We start from the raw sequence: 21,523 nt of genomic DNA on the forward strand, positions 1-21,523 counted from the left end.
CTCCTTTAGACCATCCTATGCTATATTTGCATGTTTTCTCCCAATATGGTGGGAACATCTTCCACAGGTGCTGAAGGGGAGTGTCACCCCGCACTTCCCTTGATACATTGCTCTTGCAATTACCAGACCTCAAATTGAGGGTTTTGATCGTCCGCTATTAAGGGAGGAACACAATGCAATCATGTTATTACTTTACTACAAGCCTCTCTGGCTCCACACCTCATCAGGTGTGCTCCATGCACCATCCATTTACAAATTCGCTGCCTCTGCAACATATCTACAATTTTGCTCATGCGCCTTCCGTGCACTGCCACTCATTCACCATGTGTGCCAATCCCAAGTTGCCAAGGCTAGCTCCTCAGTCTCGTGCTTGGTCCTATGCACAAACCTACGGGTGATATGTTAGGGATAGTTTTAGAAGAAGGCCCTGTCACACTTCAAAATTGAAATAATGATGTAAAACTGCACTAATCACTGGATGTCAGCCTATGCACAGCATGCAAATTAAAGCTTATTCGCAATGTAAATTCTGTTTTTGCCCAGTAGTGTATATATTTAATGTGTTCTTTAAAACAATATTCGTCAACTTAATTTGATGTTCACTCGACTTGTCACCAAACACTTGATCTGGCACTCCAAGCCTTACTGTTCAGCCTATAACCGTGAGTTCGGTTAGGCCAATGTTGGACTAACACTCTTGCCCTCCACATTGAGGCATGACTGCTAGCAGAGATAACAATGCAAGTGCAGTCTAGAAAAAGGGAGACACTGCCTACACTACAGGTTAACAGGTTATCATTGTCAAACCCTCAGAGGGGAAAAGGTCTACCACAAATGTGCCTTCTACACAAAATAACTCGCCAGTTATTTAGTTTTAGGTAAAATGTTTTATTGGAAAAAAGATCACATTTATAATGCGCTGAAAAGAAATGTACAAAACCAGAAAGCATTTTACCAGAGTATTGGGGGAGTTTAGCCCCCACCGGAAGCTGCCAAAACGAGAACTGGATGGGGGCAGAGGGCTGTGAGTCAGTTGGGATCTCAGATCCAAAATTAATAGTTTGTTTAAAACCTTCTACGTCTTTTCCTTTTTTAAAAGAAGTCGACATCTTCAGGGGCGTCCAGGTCTCTGTATTCCACAATGTGTCGGGGATCACCTCGGAGCATTCTGTGAATGAAAAAAGCACGTTAGGCTTTGATAACACTAGAACCACTGGCAGATCAGTAACCAGCCCACATCATTGGGGATTCCCTGTGTAGTGGCATTTTCTCTCTTCCCAACCTACTGGAAGTGGCTTCAGCAGTTTGTGGGTTTTATATTACTTTTACCTGGTAAGGGCTTTGTTGGTATCATTAACTTTGAGGCAAGTAAAATATAGAAAATGTTGGTATCTGTAATCTTGCAAATAGTCAAATAAGAGGCATTCAGAAGCAATCATAACATCCAAACAATTTTATAGGAGAGGCAAACTCCAAATACTGCACCATGCAATTTACCAGGACAACGGAATATCAAAACAAGGCTCATACCTTTATTCTGTGCCCACACCATCTTTACAACACACAAGTGAACAGCTCAGAACAAATGCTGACAAGGGGCATTCCACACAATGGACAGTTTGTGCTTTGGGTATGCACAAATAAATCCCAAACTATATTGCCCACGAGGGAGCCTAGACCCTGGCAGAGCCTTATCCACCATGTGCAGCTTGATATCAACTACACACCTAATAAGGAGTAAGGGCAAATTTTCATTTTAATGCTTAATTCCTCCCACCTTGGAGACCTCCAGCTCTTTTGGTGGACTGCGACTTTTTAATTTGAACCCTGGAGTGAGACCCTTTTCTCATTCTCTCATCTTTGAGCCGATTTGGATTAGGTGTGGTTTCACTGTTTTCGGAGTCTGACAAACTCCATAGGCATCTACTTCGTGTACGGTGACACACAGCACCTTCACTACAGTGTCACAAATCAATCCTAATGTTTAAATACATTTTCTTGGGTGAACTATAGTTCCCCAGAATAGTAAAGTGAAATTGACTTTATTTACATTTTCTATTTGTAGATTCAGGATACCATTTTATTGGGGAGTTATGGGGGTTACCCATTAGCCCCTTACCCTACATTTTCATGTAAAATTTTTATGTTACCCTCCCTACTTTAAATGGCTGGTGGCAGTGGTTGAATTTTTCTACTGCAGGCTGATCCCCTCAGCTGCAGTATAGCACTAATGGGTGACAATTCTGCCAAAATGCCCATGCCCCCCCCCCCCCCGCGACGCCCAGTCTTCTTTTTTCCCAACTTTCCGTTTGTGAGGTCTTTCCTGGGTTTTACTGCGCGTCGAAACAGATTCGAGACGTTTGTCTTGTCTTTGGCAGGCTTGAGCCCTGAAACCCACCCCTGGCTCCAGTGAGTCTGGAAGGACAGGATATGAGGGAGTCCTGAAATTCCCGTCCTTTGTCTCTAGGAATGCCTGAATGCAACCAGTCTTGATTAGCTGGCTGTCTTTTCAGTACAGCCTATCCCCTGCTGGGTGATTGACAGCCTAGGGTGTGCATAAATGGGAAAACACTGCTTAAAAGGCAAGGGTTTTGGGACAAGATGCAGAATCTACCACCAATTTCGACAGAAGCTCTGGAAGGGACAACTTCTTGCTTTGGGTTAGAGGGACCAACTAACCCCGAGAAGAACTTCACTGGACCATCATCCCCGACTGGCTGTACTTCATTGCTGCAAGAACTGTTGGAGAATTCTCATAATCTGCTAATTCCCTCTACCTTAGAGCCCTCCAGCTCTTTTGCTAAACTTTGGGGCTTTGAACTTTTTAATTGTTTATTTTCTTGTTTACTTTCTTGGATTATGGAGTTTTAAATAACTCCATAGGCATCTTTTCATGTGTGTTACACAGCACCCTCAGTGCAGTGACACAGGGGTGTCTTTAGACTTCCCAAAGGTTTAGATACCTTCTCTGGGATAAACTGTTTCCCAGAGAATGTAAAGTGAAATTGACTTTACTAGTCTTTGCAAATTCCTAGACTAAACACACACCATTTTACAATGGAGTGCTGGATGGGTTACATAGTATCCCGTGTCTAAATACTCATGTAGCAGTCAAATGCTACCCTTTCCTATTCAAAAGGCTGGTGGGCACTGGTTTTACAACAAACTACCAAGATTTTTCCTGACCACGAACACCAGTAGCTAAAAATGACGGGAGCCATTTTTCAAGATGGCGCCTTAAACCCCTTTGTTTAAACAGGTCCCAGTCTTTTTTTGCCGTTTTTTTGGAAAGGTCCTTCTAGGGTTTATCTGTGCGTGCCAAACCAGGTTTGGTTCCTTTGTTCGTGTGCCTTTGGCGGGCTTCAGAACTGAAGACCACCTCTGGCGCCTGAGTGTCTGGGATTGGCAGCAAGTGAGGGAGGTGCCCAAAACGTCACATGCTAAGTCTCCTAGGAGACCCAAATGCACTCTAGCACAATTGGCTGGCCAACTGTCCGCCTAGGACAGCCACCCTGCTGGGTGAGTGACAGCTAGGCTGGAATGAAAGGGAGAGAACGGTTTAAAAGGAGTCTCTTGGACTGGAAAGCCGAGTCGACCACTGGAACAAAAGAACTGAAGAGCTGGAAGAGGACAGCTGCTGCAACTCCTGGACCGTTGGTTTGCCCGGTGAAGCCCTGCTGCAGGTCCAAATTGCCAAGTTCATCTCGACAGGAGCCCCTTCAAGGAAAACTTCTCCCTTTGAGTTGGTGCGACCAATCAACTCGTAAGCCACCTGGATACCACTCTCCAGGCTGGTTAGGATTAACCAGGGAGAGGGATACCAGCTTGTGCACTTGAAGCTACAGCTACTGGAACTGAAGTGACTCCATCTTATTTGCTTTTTTGATGATCCCGTGCAGTCCCCCCGACGTCCTCCCTCTTGTCCCCACGACTGAGGCCCAGGAACAGTGAGATCTGCAGGAACTGCCAGGAACCAACGTGTTCAGCTGCATTTTGTTCTTCATACTAAAGGTACTGTGCCAACTTGATTGAGAGAACGCCTCTCTCGCGGTGAAAGTTTGTGAAACTTTCACAACTTGCAGGTCTAATCAGCTTGTGACCAGACATAGGATTCTTTTCCGCCTAAACTACTTCTGAAAACATTTGAAAAGACTTTAGCATTTGATACCCGAACTGCTCTTTCCTATCCAGAACACTAGCCCATTGACTTTGGCCTTGCCAATGGACTTGAACTCTTCTGGTGAACTGAAACCATTTGCACTGTTTAACAAGTATGTGATCTATTCTACTTACCTTGTCCCTTTTGCTCACTTCTAAGTAACTGAACTGCCATTTGGCTCCTACTTCAGGGGAGCTCAAACTGTCTCTAAATCTTAAGAGTTTTGTGTTGAAGTATTTGTATGTAATATTAAGTTGCCTCCTTCTAGTGAAATGTTTTCTTGATTATGTAATAAATTAACACGTGTTTTTACCAAGAAACCTTGAGTTAAGTGTCTATTTGAACCACTGATTGAAAGTCGCTACAAAACACTGGTACATACTTATACCAAAGGTTGGTTTGGCCAACACCTGTAGTCCTAATTGTGTGTAGTGGTCCCAAAGGGTACTGTGTGCAATTCTGCCTAACAAGAACAGAGTGGCAGGAGTCGAGTAATCTGGAGTCAAGTGAAACGTCTCAATTCTGGCTAGAAGCTCCAGGAGTCTAAGGACATACCAGAAGCAGGACAACCAGAGCTCAAGTCCCCTCACCAGAGTGTGCACTGAAACTGCAAAGTGCTGCTGAACCAAAAAGATCCCGTAGCTGCAGACAACCTCCCAAGTACTGCCGCAGGAGCCCTCCAGACGTCCTCCCTCTTGTCCCTATGACGGAGGCTCAGGAACACTGGGTCTGCACTGGTGTAGCAAGAAAGAATCCAGCTGGACAACTCCTCTTTGAACCAGAGGTACTGTTTAGACTTGTGTACTTACCTCATTGTCTTTTAGCTGTGCTTTTCTCAGTTGGGCATTGCAGTGGCTTACTTTTACAGATGATTCCAACTCTTTGCACAGGCTTAACAATTTGTGACCCTACAAGTGATTTTCTAACAAACTCTAACTTTGTGCAAGACTTTGATTCTAAGAAGTGGCTCAGCTCCATAGACTGTTTCAAATTGACTTTGGATGTTCTGGCTCCCTGCAGACTCTAACCCATTGACTTTGACACCGTTTGTCCCTCATAGGTGGTAACTTGTTTTAGACTAACTGCTGGGAAAAGCTCGTCTAGATTTAATTGGAAGATTTAAGTGTCTTTACATATACTGAGAACCCGTTTAACTTTTTCTTTCCTTAAACCTTTCCTTTCTGCAACCTCGGAATCTGAAAAGGTTAACTAGTGTGATATATAAATGCCATTACTGTTCTTGTGATTGAAGTCACCTCAGGGTGTAGGAATTGTGTAAGAAGAATATCCAAAGATTATCCACTAACTTGTTCCGATTCTGAAAAGTGATTTTTAAGTACATTTACATTGTTACATGAGTTGCCTTTTTAAGGAACGCTTATTTAAACATTGATATTAAATAAATAACTATAACTGAAACCTTGAGTAAGTGTTACTAGTATTTTACAAATTTCATTGTTACAGCCCTAGAGCTCACATTTACCTCTCGTGAGATAGGCATGGCTGCTCAGTCATACTACCAACGTTTGTAGTACAGACTTATATCAGAAGGTGGGTTACCTAATACCAAGCAGATAGGTGGTGTGTAGTCTCAGTGTGAATGCACCAATTCTTACCCAACAAATATGGAGGGATTTTCAAAATAGAAGTAAGTGTGTGTGTAAGTGTGTGTGTGTGTAAGTGTGTGTGTGTGTAAGTGTGTGTGTGTGTGTGTGTGTGTGTAAGGTAAGTGTGTGTAAGTGTGTGTGTGTGTGTGTGTGTGTGTGTGTGTGTGTGTGTGTGTGTGTGTGTGTGTGTGTGTGTATAAGTGTGTGTGTGTGTTCCTCAACTGAACAGCCAAGACCTGCCCACCTTTTATGGCATGCTTTTGGATAAGGCGATACTTTGCAGAAGACTGAATTCAGAAGGGTGGTAATGTTTGAATTTATTCTGCAGTAATTTGGGTTCGATTTTGTGGCACACTATGAATGCATAGTGCTTTGAAAGCCACACCTGTTCAAAAGGCAGTAAGGGGGGTTTCAGTCAGCCCCAGTGATATGTGGCCTCATATCTATAACTGCAGCTGTGCTGGATATCATCCTCCAAATTTAAATGCGTTTTAGGGATTCCAAAGTCGACTCAATTGTAAGTGTCTCGGACTGATCTACATAGATGACCTTCATTTGCTGACGGAAGGAAAAAAGTGCTCAATCCTGTGCAATGTCAGATTTTGAGCGTAACAGCTGTTTAACTTAAAGCTAAGGTGTCCTAGATAACTGTCCAAGTGTCCTACAAGCTGGATGTCTCGGTTTTGGACCAAGCAGACTTTCTTCATCATTTGGTTCGCAACAGAACAAATGCTTTTATTTATGCAAACACAATAAGGCTTGAGTAGCTAAGGGTTAATGGGCATTATCTGGTCCGTGAAGGATTGGAGCGTCATCCGCATGTGTTAAAACGTTTTGGGAGTACAACAATGTGTGCCGAAGCAGCAACCACCAAATTTATCCCTGTAACCAATGTGAACACCAGCCTCATGTTTCAAGAATCTGATTGGTCTTCACAAGCTCACGACATTGATGACAATGTTCAGTCTTTAAAAAAAAAAAAGTTAAGTTAGGGCAAGAGGTTGCTCCTTCTTGCCGATTTAGATTTCAATTTTTGACAGGACTAGTACCGCTATATGTTTGAAGTCATTTCGACTATACCCAATGTGAAGCACTGCAATTACACATGCATTAAAACGTACTGGTGATTATAGGAGGGTGGAGATAGTTTGAGAGCTCACAGTTGATTAATGGGTTAATTGCCATTTGGGTCTTCTATCCTATCAAGGCATGAGCAGTAAGGCAGACTTCAGGAGATTTGTGGGTGTTGAAGTATTGTTAGCCAACCACAGGACTCAATAAAGTCAAGCAAAAAAAACACTTTATAAGGCCTTTAAACTCTAAATTGGTAAATGTTAAGTATATATTACTAAAAAAACGCCATAAACAGTTGTGTATTCCAAAGTGAGATTGCCCACAATATAAAACTGTAAAGAAAATAGTAAAAGTTGTAACAAGAGTAAAGTGAAAAAGAAATGCAATACTTTACGACTGTATTGCTACACTCTGGCTTTGTGGGCAGATGGACAACTTAGTGAACAGGGGCAAACCAATAAAGGTAGAACGGAGAGTGGTCAAGACAAAGTCTTAGGAAGGGGGTGAGCCTGGTAAAGGGTCCACAATGAGCCCACAAGATAAGTAATCAAGGATTACACTTAATAGATATAAAAATACGATGTGTGGCTAAGCAAACACTACAAAAATGACTAAGCAAGTAACACCATCACAACTCAAAATACAATTAACAGCCCCCGAAGCCAGTGCAATAAAATCACAATCCCACACCCGACAATACAGGATGGTAAATGTTTGCAATGGCAGTCCACAAGAATACAATCTTAACTTTAGTGAGCTGGGAAAAGGTAAGAAAAAGGGTTCTTGTGGATGGGGGGAAAAAAGGGTCCAAAAGTTAGAATAGGATTTATTCTAACTAATAAAATTTGGCAGGTTTATTTTTTTTTGGCAACATGTGACAAATGTAAAAATTATCAAAAGTATTCAAATACCTTTACAGGTGGAGATAGGGGGCAGGTAAGTATTGTAATGAACTGTGCGCACTTCAGTTTCTCTTAAGACTTGGCAGGGTGAAGGTCCGTTTTCCTGGCGTTGGTTCCAGTCAGCAGAGCAAATGAGTGGCGGGTGCAAGAGATGTCCAAGTTGAATTCAGAAGCTTGTGTAACCTGTTCCGGTTGATGAATGCAACTCAAACCAATGCTGCACTGCTTTAGGCACTGGACCAGACGTGAGGAAGCCAGTTTCAACAAACATCACCAATGCACAGCAAAACAAAGGGACACAGCTGTTGCGGTCCGAGTCAACATCTTGGGTCCAGCTAAGGCTAGAAAGCTGACATTTCGCAGGAGGCCACTCTACATGCAGCAGAGCAGCTACAGCAGGTGGACCTAGGTAACAAAAGTCGATGGTCTGCAGACTCCAGAGCTTCAACAAAGGACATTGACTGGTGCACTGCAGATACCTTGTGTGAAGTGTGTGTGGGATGAGGGGTTCTCGGAACCTCCCCCCTCCATTCTAAGAGAGTACACTTCCTGGATAGGCCCCAATGCGGCTGCTTTGGGTTCATGGCCCCGGAGTACCCACACAGGAATACCCTAGGTACTGATACCTCCCTTCCCCACCCCCCCCTTGAAGACAGCCTAAAACTAAAGCTGAGCCGGAAAACATTGTGGGCTACCGGACTCCATTTTGTTATTTCATAATGGCAGGCCAGCCATGAAATTAGAACACCGGCCTGAAGCTCCCCCCACCAGGCGCACACAGTGAACAAGCTACTCCCCCCACCTCCTCCCCTCTGTCATCTTTGCAGCGTCCAGTTCTCATGGGACTGGCAGTGCAAATGCAACAAACTTCACACTATCTTCGGTCTTCCGACTTACCTCAGTGACCCTGCCATGGCCCAGCTCAGGGACCGACAACAGAAGTCGTTCATCTCCACAAACCTGCCCCCACCTAACAGGCCCAGGCCAAAAAGAATACCAGATCCTTTGAAAGATGGTCAAATAATTAAGAATGATCCTTAAGCATGTTCGGTTTGTTCATGCCTAAAAATCAAAGCGTTTTTCTTCACGCAAATCAGAGTACGTTGCTTATGAAATGTTTCCATTGCATGAAAGAACTACATTAGAATAATAAACACATGAATGTATCACACATTATATGTGTAATCATAATCACCAACGTTAGATTCCAGTTATGTAAGTGTGGCGTGTAGAATGTAGTTTAATAGAAATAGATAGCAGTAATAAAATGCATAACAGAACATAACACTGTATATTCTAGCACAAAGTGACCTCGTTTTTAAGCCCAATGTAATTACATGCATGATATCGTGTAAAAGCACTATAACAACCGTTGCCATAACCAGTATGATATTATCATGACAATATGTGTTAGGGCCTGCATGTGCAGAATCTGGTAATGAACAGTTCAACTTAGGATGGACAATAACCTGAGCACACACGACCTATGAGTTATGTAACAATGAGGATACTCCGATAGAAAGGATGACATGTTTTAGACGAATATAACCAGAATGTAATAAGCCTTGTGTAAAAAGCCTTTATGTAAAAACTGCTCCTGAAGGCCCCGTCTCCACGTGCAATGCAGAACTACACCGCAAAGGCGTTTCCATTCTCCTTCACCCTTCATAGTGCCAAAGCAAATAAGCAGAGATTTAATGATGATTAAACAACCGGTCCTTAAACCCCACAATAAGACTTACGACCATTGTGGTACGTGCCTTTTGTGACCTAGTCTTTCAATGTGTAGGTTAGGCCTTAGATTTAGAGCCCTCTTTATTTACCAGATGGACATTCCAGACCACACAGTGCCCTCAAAAGTCTTAACTCCTTAGCCAGTATATCTTGTATTGTATTAACAGTTAAGCCTGCCTATTGATGGATCAATCACTAGATTTAATAGCTGCATATTGGCCTATGCCCAATGATAATTAACTTGTACTTGAGAAACATCGTTCCTTTGGTGGCTAGATCACAGGTCTCAGAGTATGCTGGACAATTATGGTATTGGATGAATGGGAATGTGTGGCCACAAGGGCAAATGTCAAATGGTTATTTAGTATGTAGCACTACAACCGTTGCCGACACTGCATACTAACTCGATAAGCCCAGCTGACCGATTGACCCGAGAAGTATCATAACACCACGTGTTCCTGAGCCAACCACAGCCTTCCGACCCTATGGCACCTATAGGTGCTCACACTTGGTGACCAATCCAACTGTTCATGTGCCCCTTAGGCCTTCCCCCTGTTCGTTGATAAAGCTGTATAAATATAATTTGCAACTTGTTTTCAGCAGAGCGCCCTCGGCGTGAGCAGAGTAGATACTGCTTGCCCTATTTTAAATAAAGACTGATATCACCAGCACTTGGTCTTGGTCTCATTCCATCAAGGGAAGTGTCCTGTTTGACTAATGGGAGAAGTGCAATTTTGGCTCACTTTCAGAAGCAGACCAGGACACCGATCGCTTCTGGCAGCAGTATCCTCATGGAGGGGTGAGACTGTTTGACCCTACTAGTTTTGAGGACTGATTACAGTCTTTGTATCTTCGCATGAAATGTAGGGCGTCACTGTTACTTGGCTGTGGGCAATGCTGGTCACCTACGTGGCAGTCTTCGGTTCTTCAACACTGTGCTCCTCTTCAGGTTCTTGGATCCAGTCAACGATTTAGGGAAGGGCAGCAGTACTCAGTTTATCCCAAGCCACCATTTCTAAGGATCTGCGTCATTTAAACTGGTGTGGGCTGCGTGATCATGGACATCCTTTTGAACCACATCTGCCCAACAGCAGACATCCCCAGAACGGAATGGAGTGAATTTGAACGCCTTATGACACTTGCTGAGCAGAGTGGGTGGGAAGGCGGCCAAACGTTAGGGAGACCTCATTTCTGTGCTAATTCCCCTTCAACCTTAGAGACCCCCAGATCTTTTGCTGGACTTTAGGACTTTGATTTTAATCCTGGAGGAAAACTGTTTTGATCTTATTTGGATTATATGTTTTGTTTTTGGAGTCTACACTACATAGGGTGCTGTCAACATACAAAAAGATACCTAAGTGCAGTGTCACAGAAATCCTTTAGATTTCTCACAAGGTTTACATGCCTTTTCTTGTCAAAACTGTTTCCCAAGAATAGTAAAGTGAAATTGACTTTACTTACCTTTTCTCTTTGTAGGTCCAGCACACTATCTTATGTGAAGTGCTGGGGGTTACTCAGTAGCCACTTTTCCTATTTACTCATGTACAGATTTTTATGTTACCCTCACTACTTTAAATGGCTGGTGGCAATGGTTTAATTTTTCCTACCATTGTACTTTTCTACCGCAGGCTGAATGCTAAGATGCAGAACACCCATGGGAGACCACTGTCAAAATGGACCTTTTCGCCATTTCTAGTTTGTGAGGTTTTTCTTGTGGTTTACTCTGCGCACCAAGCCAGGTTTGACCCCTTAGTTTTACCTTTGGCGGGCTTCAGTACCCAGGGGTCGAGAAATCCGTAGTCGAGTGCAATGTCTGTAAAGCCGGCCAAAAGCTCTAGGAGTCTGAGGACCGAGTTTGATTCTCTTTCAAACATGTCTCAGTTGGCAAACTGACTGTGTTGGTTGCGAATATGAAACCTACTCAACGTAAAGGCGATGTTTTTCCATCTACATTGCTCAAGGAATTTTTATATAGTATTGCTTCACCAATGACATCTCTTGTGAATTTGTCCTTTCAGGAAGGGAAGGTTCCCGAGTGTACAAAAGAGGCCTGGATCACCCCTTTAATAAATAGGAGGGTCCCATGGACCCTCCTACCTATCATCCAATAACCAATGTCCTGTTCCTTTTAAAATCTACGACAAATTAGCCTGCACTCAGTACATCACATTTGATGAAGAAAGGGACTTCTATCCAGCAGTCAGTCTGGATTTTACAGTACGAAAACAGCCCTGGTGGAAGTTAGATCTACCACTGCTGGAATTGTTGTTCAAGGCAAACTAGTTATGCTGTTAGACCTGCCCACCGCTTTTGATCTGGTGGATCATAAGCTGGCAGACAGGCTAACAAAAGACGGAAAATGCACCAAACTTGCCGCTAATTGGTTCAGATCTTTCTTGGGCCCTATGAGAGCTAAAATAGCCATGGGTTGGGGGGAAGTAAATCTTAAGACATCCTACTCTGCTGTGGTGTCCCGCAAGGGTCCATCGTATGACCCCCTTCTATATAACATCTATTATAAACTGTTCTTTGATGTACTGCACAATATGGGTATTACATGTGAACTAAACTGAGGACACCCAGATCATCTTGGAACTATCTGGTGATTATGAGGCAGATTTGATTGTTATTAGTGGGGTGTTCAATGTCAAAGAATGGATGGGGAAAAAACTCCATGGCTTTGAACAAAAAAAAGCACTTACTTAAGTTCCAAGATCCCCAATGTGAGAGCTTCCTTATTGGAGGGAACAGAATACACGTGTCCAGCCATGTTAAAACCTTGAGTGTTTTTGACTGCCACCTTTATTTTAAGAGGTATGTCTCTTATGTGACCTTTAATTGCTCATATAGGACGGCTCCTATGGCAAATTAGGCCTTATTTGTCAAAAGACAACAGCGCTCTGTTAGCTGCAGCAACCATTAATTCCATGCTTGACTATTGAAATGGGCTGCTTGCCGGCACTACACAGGCAAATGTCTGAAACTATGAGTTGCCCAGAATGGGGCCGTTAGACCCATCAGTGACATCAGATGATGTGATCATGTCTCAGAAGCCCGGAGAAAACTTAATTGGCTGCAGATACAGCAAAAGGTCCTTTTTAAAATATCTTGCATAGTCTACAAATGTCTTGCCAGGAATGCTCCGGATTCTCAAATCCTGTATTAGCAGACTGCTGCACAGAGGGCCGCTATGGTCTAATAGGGACTTACTCTTGCAACCTCGCACAAGACAAATGTTTTAGAGATCTGAGTTTCAATGCCTGGGGACCAGGAGCCTGGAACAATCTACCCCTATATATCAGACAACTGCCTTCGTTGGCACAGTTTAAAAAAGCCCCCAAAAATCACCTATTTGACTCTATCCCTACCTGCTTCTCACGTTGACAGTCTCCGCGCCTCTTACTGCATCTTTTTAGGTATTATATTTGTGTTTTCTGTCAGCGCTCTGAGGCCCGTGGGCGAGTTGGCGCTTCATAAAAATTCTATAGAATAGGACCCTTCAGAAGCAGGAAGACCAAAGCTCGAGTCACCTCACCAGAGTGCAGGACTCAAGGAGTGAAGGACGCCCAACCAGTGTCCAAGATCTGCAGTGGTGCCGTTTAACGAGCGCTGAAACCGCAAAGTGGCACCGATCCTAAAAGAGCCCGTAGCTGCTGCTGATCTAATTGCTGAGCAGGAGTCCTCCAGGCATCCTCCCTCTTGTCCCCACAACTGAGGCCCAGGAACACAGGATCTACATCACTGCGACCAGACAGAAGCCATCTGAACCACTCTTCTAACTAAAGGTACTGTTCTGACTTTGGGTACTTAACTGTCTGTAGCTTTGCTCTTCTCTGTTGAGACTTGCATTAGCTTATTTTCTAGAGTGGATATCAGATCCAACGTCCACAAGTGTAACAGCTTGTGACCCTACAGTGATTTTTCTGCAAAAAACTAATTTTGTGCAAGACTGTCTCTAAGAAGTGCCTCGGCTCCATAGACTGCTCCAATTGGTTTTGGCTGTCCTGGCTCCCTGCAGACTTCTATTCCATTTGTCTTCGATTCTTACTGTCCCTCGTAGGTGATGCACTGGTTTTAAACTAATCTTGCTGGGAACTGTTTATCAAGAATTCATTGGAAGATTTAAAGTGCTCACATCCTCAGAGAACCTGTTTAACCTTTAATTTCTACAAACCTCAGAATCACCAAGTGCACTAGTGATATATAAATGCCATTACTGTCCTAGTTCGGGAACTCAGCTCAGGGTGTAAGAAGTGTGTATGAAGCATCTCTAAAGAGTATCTACTTGCTTTGTGGTGGTTCAGAGAAAGTATTTTGAAGTGTATTTTATTACTACTTATGTTGCCCCTTTTAAAGAATGCTTATTTAAAAACTAGTGTTAATAAATAAGTTTACAAACCTTGAGTATAAGTGTTACTTAGCTACTTTTATTTCTGGATTTTATTGCTCGGGCTCTACAGCTCACATGTGCCACTCTTGAGATAAGCCCGGCTGCTCAGCCACCCTACCAACTTGTGTAGTACAGGCCTATACCAAAAGATGGGTTACCCAATACAAAGAGGACAAAGGTTGTGTAGTCACCCACAGGGTTGCTACATCAGTTCTTGCTGAACCCCAAGGAACAAGACGGCCAAAGGGCAGGTAAAAACTGCATAGAACTGCCATTTTGAGCATATGCTACTAAAAGTGCCATGGAACTTTGTTAAAATATAAAAAAGAAATTTGCTTCCATTGGCCTATCTACGACACTCAAGGTAGCAAAAAAGTTACAAAGCAGAAAGAAAAAGGGATAACCTAGTACCACTTCACTGTAAGTGGTCACGGTAAAATACAGAAAAATGTGTACGGGAGGGGGGGGACAGGGGGCAAAGTGGCCCTGCACTGGTATCCATAAGGGCTGAGCAGTGCCTCCAAAGAGTTAGGTAAGTGAAGAAAAGCAAAATGATCATTCAACTCGAGAACCAGAAAATGGAGCTCAAATCATGTGGTTCTAATCGATGGTACCGAATGTTGCGATTTAAATATTGCATTTCTTTTCATTCCACAATACTGCCATATGGTCATCATGGCAGTTCAATAAGGTCGTACTTTTAGAGAATTGGATGTTCCTATCCACCATGATTTCTTACAAAGTAAGTAGCAACGTGGCAATTACCTATACCTCCCTATGTCCATTTCTATTTTCTTTTACTTCCATGCTGCAAATTCATAACCTCTACTGCATTTAGTTTTGTACCATGTGTGTACAAATGATATATGGATTACTTTAACAGTTATCACCTTTTGCACCAGCTCATTCCTAAATATTGCAAGTTACTATGTTATTTTCTGGGTGTAGATGGTCAGGCTTTTTTGTTGACATTTGTATTTTGTATTATTTAATGATATCCAGGTTATAACTTCAGCAGTTTCAATGTACAATCATAATGGCCTCACATTCCCCGAAATCTGTACAAGACAGAATACAAAGTTTAAAAGTTAATGCATACATATGCCTCCTTCAAATGGACAATTCTTTAAAACCCATCCTGCAAGGCTTTTTAGGAAATCATGAATGCTCACAATGCACCTAATCAGTGCAAAGTCTTTGCCAGAAAACAAATGAGCAGATGACTAGTCTAATGTGCAAAATTCTGGAACATGATATTCCTTCATTTGTAGTTTACATCACTCTTTAATGAGCTTTTCAGTGGGTGGCTTGGGGACTTGAAGGCTTCACAAATGTTTGAGGTTCGCCAGTTTCACTCTAGACCGGTTCAGAGCCTTAGGTAGCTCGGTAGTGTAGCAAAGCTTTGCCATTTTGTGAGGTTTTTTTCTATATTGATGGCCCTATGTTGTAAAATACATTGGATAATACAGAATTTAGAGAATTGTTACCTTACAGAGGATTTGAATGCGACACAGTCAAACGTAAGGGTACTATGTGTTTAAATGAATACAATTGACAACTTAGTTTGATTCAAAGAAATTGTAGTGTGATGGTAATGTATTAGGGTACGAGATGTTTAAATGCCACACCACAATGATCAGTCACTCAGTGGTTTAGTGTTCAAATACGAAGCACGACTAAAACATGGAGTTGAGATTAGTGAATTCATAGAATTATGCATTTCAGATCATTTGGAGCCTTAAGCCAATCAATGAAGTGTCCAGCTACACATACTTGGGGGTTGCCTAGAAGTATTGAGGGCGATGTACCTGTCATGTAGTAAGGAAACTCATTTTTTCCTTTATGGGCGGTGTAGGATTATCAATGTTTGAAGTAACTCTTGAAAATGGTCCAAGTGCCCATCTTTATACAGTTGCATACGTACTTTAGAAACCATTTCACAGTTAAAGAAATGCACTTTGCCTCGGGTCCCTTTTCTATTAAGGCAAGAAAAAAAAGGAAAAAAAAGTCTGAAAGGGAGGGGATGTGGGGAGAATATGGACTCACCTCTTAGAAGACCTTTAAGTGAAAGCATTAAAGAAATTCTAAGTTTTGAGATGCATCACAGGTCAGTGGTTTGTTCTGTAATATGAGGCGATATTTTGGTGAGATTATTTCCAGGAAGTGCTCAGACAAACACCCAGACTGAGCACAGCATGGCTTGTCTGGCAAGTTTCCGGCAAGCCATCAGCACACCTGCTGTGCAGACAAGATGTGGTAAGGGAAACTGCTTCTTATGGGTCAATCTGTCAGTTTCTGGCGGTTGAAGGGTTAGCAGCGATCTTGAAGTATTGACTGAAATAGACAAGGAGAACCAGGAACGAGCTTCACATTTCTTGGAGAAAACCTACAGAGTTAATTTTTTCCGAGCGCGTTAACTTGGCAGTCTACAAACCGTTTAATAATAAAACTCCATGCTATGGCATACAGAATGACCAGCAGTACCTACCTGTTGCGCGGTTTGCCTGGGTAGCCCTGTCCCCGAAAGTCATAGTTGCCTCGGGCAGCATATGGAGCAGGTGGAAAGGGCCCTCCACCTGCAAAATGAAAGTATGGGACATATGGTTAGCATGGTAAGGCTTTCCCACCTAAGGATTAAAAAAACATTTAGCAGCCTATTTCAATCTATACTAAGATCAAACTAATCCCCCAAGCTCATATTGATGGAATAATGAACTACTGACCTGTAATTCTTCACAAGGTTGGCTTTGAAGTAGCTGTCCGGATGGATTTCCTGAGGTGGTGTTAAAGACTGAATAATCACCTTTATATTGCCAAGCTTTGGATTCCTTCATTCCCCCAGACATCCTGCAGCTCTGGGGCACATCGAGCGTCCTGGAAACTCTGGGTCAATGGAGTTGAGAGGCACCTTTTGGCATTTGCCGAAGGCTGTTGGCATACCATGTTTGGGATTGGGCAATAGCAAAGCATTATGCTTATGTTGACCTATGGCAACACAAACTAACATTCTAGAAAGCAACGCAATAACTGTGCAACGTTACCCCTATGGGGATAAATGTCATGGTGTAACCACTGGTCAGAGGTACTGGCTACTTTAAGTGGAGTTAGCTGTTCCCAGCACTCTACCATTCTCCAGATGGGGTGAACAACTATCTGAAAATCATAAAGTAATTGGGAGTTCTTCAGACACAGAAATAATCTTCCTGGGGAAGGAAGCTAAATGTTCTAGGGAGGAAGGCATGCAAATTAAAGCACATCAAACTGTCCATATTTAGAATCAGCCCTGTAGGACGGTTCTTAGGCCACTAGCAAGTGAACAGGGTTGACACTAGGGTCCAGCCAAGCTATCAAGTTAAAATAGCAGAGTAGTAAACGATATGGGGTGGTGTAATGGTATGTTAGGATAGTTTTTCTAAAGTCCAACTAAGCGGTTCATAAAAACATACCAGAGGTGTAGATGAGCAGCAGATTACCTCTGCAGGAATCCTGCCCCCCCCCTACTACCTGTATGCTGGAAGCCTGACATTGTGCAATGCTGGACACCAGCAGTTGTGACTATTCCATGTCGAGTCTTCGAGAAAAGGTATTGTATGTTAAGTGAGCGGTCCCCAGGCCCCCTCGCGCCGTACACTCCTCAGTACAAGGCTTGGACCACGTGCCTCCGGTAGTGGGATTGCCCCTTGCCCTTATGTAAAGTTAACCACGGTTGACTGCTACATACATGGGACTACTGAACAGGACACAGGCATCCATCTTTTGTGCCCCCTTTCGACTCCGTCTTGGGTAAATAGGCCTCACTGCAATAGTACGGCAATGCTCAGCTCCCCTTCCACCGCAGCAGCCAAGGACAGAGACACACACAAGGCGCGCAGGCAGCTAGCTTGTCCCCCCCCCTTGCACTCCCACTGCGAAGGAAAGCTCTGCGCTCCCATTCTCACGCAGAAGAGAAAGTTGCAACAACCAATATGATACAGTTTTCTTCCTCTGAGATCACTGCTAGCATGAGAACCAGCATGTGAACCAGGATGAGCTAAGCACTTTCTGCTCGTTCGTCCCCATAAACGTGCAAGCCACCCACCCCCATTTAGAGCAATTTATTTCCATCCTGACCCTGCGCTCCCTGTAAGGTATTTCTTGCAAGTGCCAGACCCTCGCCTGTGCTGCAAAACCCACCAGACACACCCACTACTAACCTTAAGCATATTACCATAATATATGTTTTACTTATACTAACAGGTCTAAAGACTTAAGAGATATGTGAAACACAGCTTGATTCTTTTTACATGCACAATAAAGGTCAAGGCCTCCAATTAAAGCCACAAATGACCCAATTGTACTGACTATTATGTGTGACTTGTGTAGAAATATGAAAAGTAACAAAATGTTTAGATAATTTGTTAGTGTTTTTCGAATGCAACTTATTAGCTTAGGTAGTGACCACAGTGACCGGACCCTGACCTGCGTGGAGCACAAGATATTTGACATCCATCATCTCGTCAGCCACTCAGCCAACCAGAAGGAAGAGATGCCACCCTCACCTACAGCACCACACCGCCTGGCCAATCGGGTCCATTTAATATTTTTTGTTAGAGTTACTTTAATTGATATATATACGAGTATGATGTAAATGTTGAGTTGGGGTTTTTTGGGTTATTTCCTAGCTGGAGAAATAAACCATCCTTTGAACTCTTGCAGCCGGGTCTCGGTGCCTTCTTCCCCGACAGGGGTGAGGTCGGTCATTTTATTTTCTCTCACACATAGTAAGCCGGAGAAAGGCACCTACAGTATCCACTAAGAAAACAATATAGTATGTATCCCCGAAGAGATGACAATCCCGGAGGAGGTTCCTGAAGGAATATGAGGAGAGAAAGAAGCTGGTGACGTCACGAGAAGTGAGCGTGACACACTGAGAAGACCGGTTGAAGACGAAAATGAACAGACCTTAGAGAACCTGATCAAGTAAAGACTCGAGTAAGCTTACATGGGTGAAACAAAGATTGCATGTGTGACAAGCACTGACAAAAACGCAATTTGTTTGATAACTGTACAGAAGCAGCAACGCAAGCAGATCAAGTAATCATAGAAGCTGGCTATACACAGTGAATAGACTGCAAGCAAAGCCGCCATTATATAGAAGCTGGACATCAGTGTCACAAGTTTTGTGAATTCATACCCACGGAGAAAGAAGAATTGAAAGCAGTGTCACAGCAAAGAATTAGCTGGGAGCATGGAGGAATCGAGAAGGGCCGTCTAGCCCGACAGGACTGAAAGCAGCCAAGATGGGTTATCTATTCTCAAAGAGAAAGGAACAAGTTACTTACCTGTAACTGTTGTTCTCCAGCATGGGTCTGGCATGGATTCACATGCTCATGAATATTCCCCGTCATCTGGCTGGGAATCCTCGGTAAAGAAAAATCAGTATCAGTTTCGTTTCTGATCTGTCTTTCGTAGTAGTAACCAATCACTGATCTCTGCGTCATACTGACCACAGCCAATGAATGCCATCTCCCTAAGCCCCGCCTCTGGCAGCCATCTTCACATTTTTACCGCACGTTCAAGTGTTGGGAGTCCTCGTGCTTAGCTCTCGAGCTTTTGCTGCGTTTTCGCGCTTTCAGGTGAATTTTCACATTTTTCGGTTAATCGAGCCTCAAGCTCCACCGTTTCTACTCCCGTTAACGGGTACCTGTTGCGGGATTTTCCTACGCCCCTCAAGGGTGAAGATTTAGTCGAATCAACCTTTTGGAGGATTCCAGAAGATAGGCGGCCTACTTCGAGATGGCCCAGGACGCGAGTTTGTCACCCGGATCCAAGCTGTTTCGCAGCTGCCCTGGATGCGGGCTGCAGAATGTGTTTGAGGACGAACATTTGCGATGCCTCTACTGTCTTCATGGGGACAAGACTCATGTAGAGAAGGACTGCCAGTTCTGCAAGAACTTGTCGGAGCGGACCATGAGGGACCGTCGATCCAGTCTCGCCAGCTGGTTGGAGAAGGGCTCAAAGGGTGAGAAGAAGAAAGGGTCCGAGCGGGCTTCTAAGTCCTGTGCGGGCGCCCCGGCGACGGGGGCCCAACACCAGGCCAAGCGCCGCGAGTCCGCTGGCTCCGGGAGCGCCGAATGGTCGTGCTCTTCGGTCGCCAGGCAGGGCGCACCTTCCCCGGCACCGTCAACCACGAGCCAGTGCTTCGGTTCGGGGAAGAGGAAGTCCGAGACCCCGGGTAAGCTTCGGGAGAAGCCCCGTCCGATCTCGGGAGAGGGGGAGCGACGCGTCGCCCCTCCCCCTAAGGAGAAGGCCCGGGAGACTTGTCACAATGGGATACTCCCCTGTGCATTCATGTAAGACATTACCAAAACACATGCCCAAGCTTAAACCGCATAATACGGAATGGGTGAAAGGCACCGCAAATCAGATGTTCATGCCGTGGCCACAAGAAGGGTGGGTAAATCACAGTCAAAAGCAGTATTGCAACTCATGACCACATACTTGCACGCTGTGTACACAGGGAAGAAATTGGACAACAGATTAGCAATTCTAGAGCTCTGGAAGATGTACCAGGAAGAAAGGGAAGATTCGCAACCTGGGGAATGGATGCATAATCAGTGTAAGGAGGAAGGTGTTGATCCCTCAGCGCCCCTGTAAAAAAGGGGCTAGTACAGAAGTAGGGTTTTACCCTCTAAAGGCACTAAAAGCAGCGATGGAGTATAGTAATCAAATATATGAACCACCCCTTATAGCAGTGACAATAGACCAGAGGAAAGCAAAAGAAATTTTAGGATTATACAAGACAGGAAAAGCATGAACGGTGGAATACAGACAAACAAAGATCAAGGAATGGGAAAAGGACAAAGCCAACGAGGTAACGCTGGTGCAGAACAAATGGATGGGAGGACAGATATTACATTAGATGGGAAAAGTATCGAGGAAGTCAGGCAAACAGAAGATAATGACGAAGATAGAAGAGAGGGAACGTGAGCAGAGGTTGAAGGAACATTAGCATAAAAGAAACAAGGAACAACGAGAGCAGATGTATCAGGAGGAGCAGGAGAAAAACAGGAGCAGGCAGAGCGTGATAGAAGCAAGAAATCGATTGGAAAGAAAAAGGAGGAAGAAGCGCAAAGATTAAGGGACAAAAGGATATGGTGACGAAGAAGAGCAAAGGAGAGCAGGAGTGAGAAGAGCGAAGACAAGAAGAGGAGAGAATCAGAAGGGAGGCGAGAGAATGAGGAAGAGTTGGAACAAAAAAAGGAGGCAGCAGGAGTCCGAGCCAGGCCTTATTCGAAGGGAGCCAGTAAGGCCGACTTGACCGATACTATAGGACAGAATACAATTTCTTCTGTTAAAGGGAGCAACGTCAGGGGCATCTAGAGTAGCATTAGAAGAAGAAAGCTTTGATGTAAGAGGAAGTATTGGAGACAGGATCAATAAGGCTTATCAAGTGTTAACGGAAGGTAATAACTATGAAAGTCAAGAAAGACTGGATGAATCCCTAGCCTTCCAGAGAGTGGAGAAGAAAATCTGTTCCGTCTTGAGCATAGGTCATTGTCCTTACGCAGATAAGTTAAAATAATGTGAAGGAGAGGGTAGCTGTATTTCTTGGGGACAAGAGATGTCAGGATGATAGAGCATCATCCATGAAACAAGAGGGGGGAGCGTATGCACC

The 21,523-nt window shown here is 43.8% G+C and overlaps 1 protein-coding gene across 1 annotated transcript in view; it reads right to left on the bottom strand.

Moving 5' to 3' along the window:
* Positions 1-864: 864 nt before the first annotated feature.
* The window catches only part of SRRT (serrate, RNA effector molecule), a 413,786-nt gene continuing 393,127 nt past the window's right edge, over positions 865-21,523 (bottom strand). Inside the window, exons 19-20 of the mRNA XM_069644249.1 lie at positions 16,355-16,442; positions 865-1,168 (exon numbers count right to left, since the gene is read on the bottom strand). Coding sequence (XP_069500350.1) covers positions 1,093-1,168; positions 16,355-16,442 — 164 coding nt within the window. The 3' untranslated portion in view covers positions 865-1,092. The remainder of the gene's footprint in view (positions 1,169-16,354; positions 16,443-21,523) is intronic.

The sequence above is a fragment of the Ambystoma mexicanum genome, chromosome 1p (assembly GCF_040938575.1).
Source record: "Ambystoma mexicanum isolate Mex_15411 chromosome 1p, UKY_AmexF1_1, whole genome shotgun sequence".
In the NCBI taxonomy this organism is placed as follows: domain Eukaryota; kingdom Metazoa; phylum Chordata; class Amphibia; order Caudata; family Ambystomatidae; genus Ambystoma; species Ambystoma mexicanum.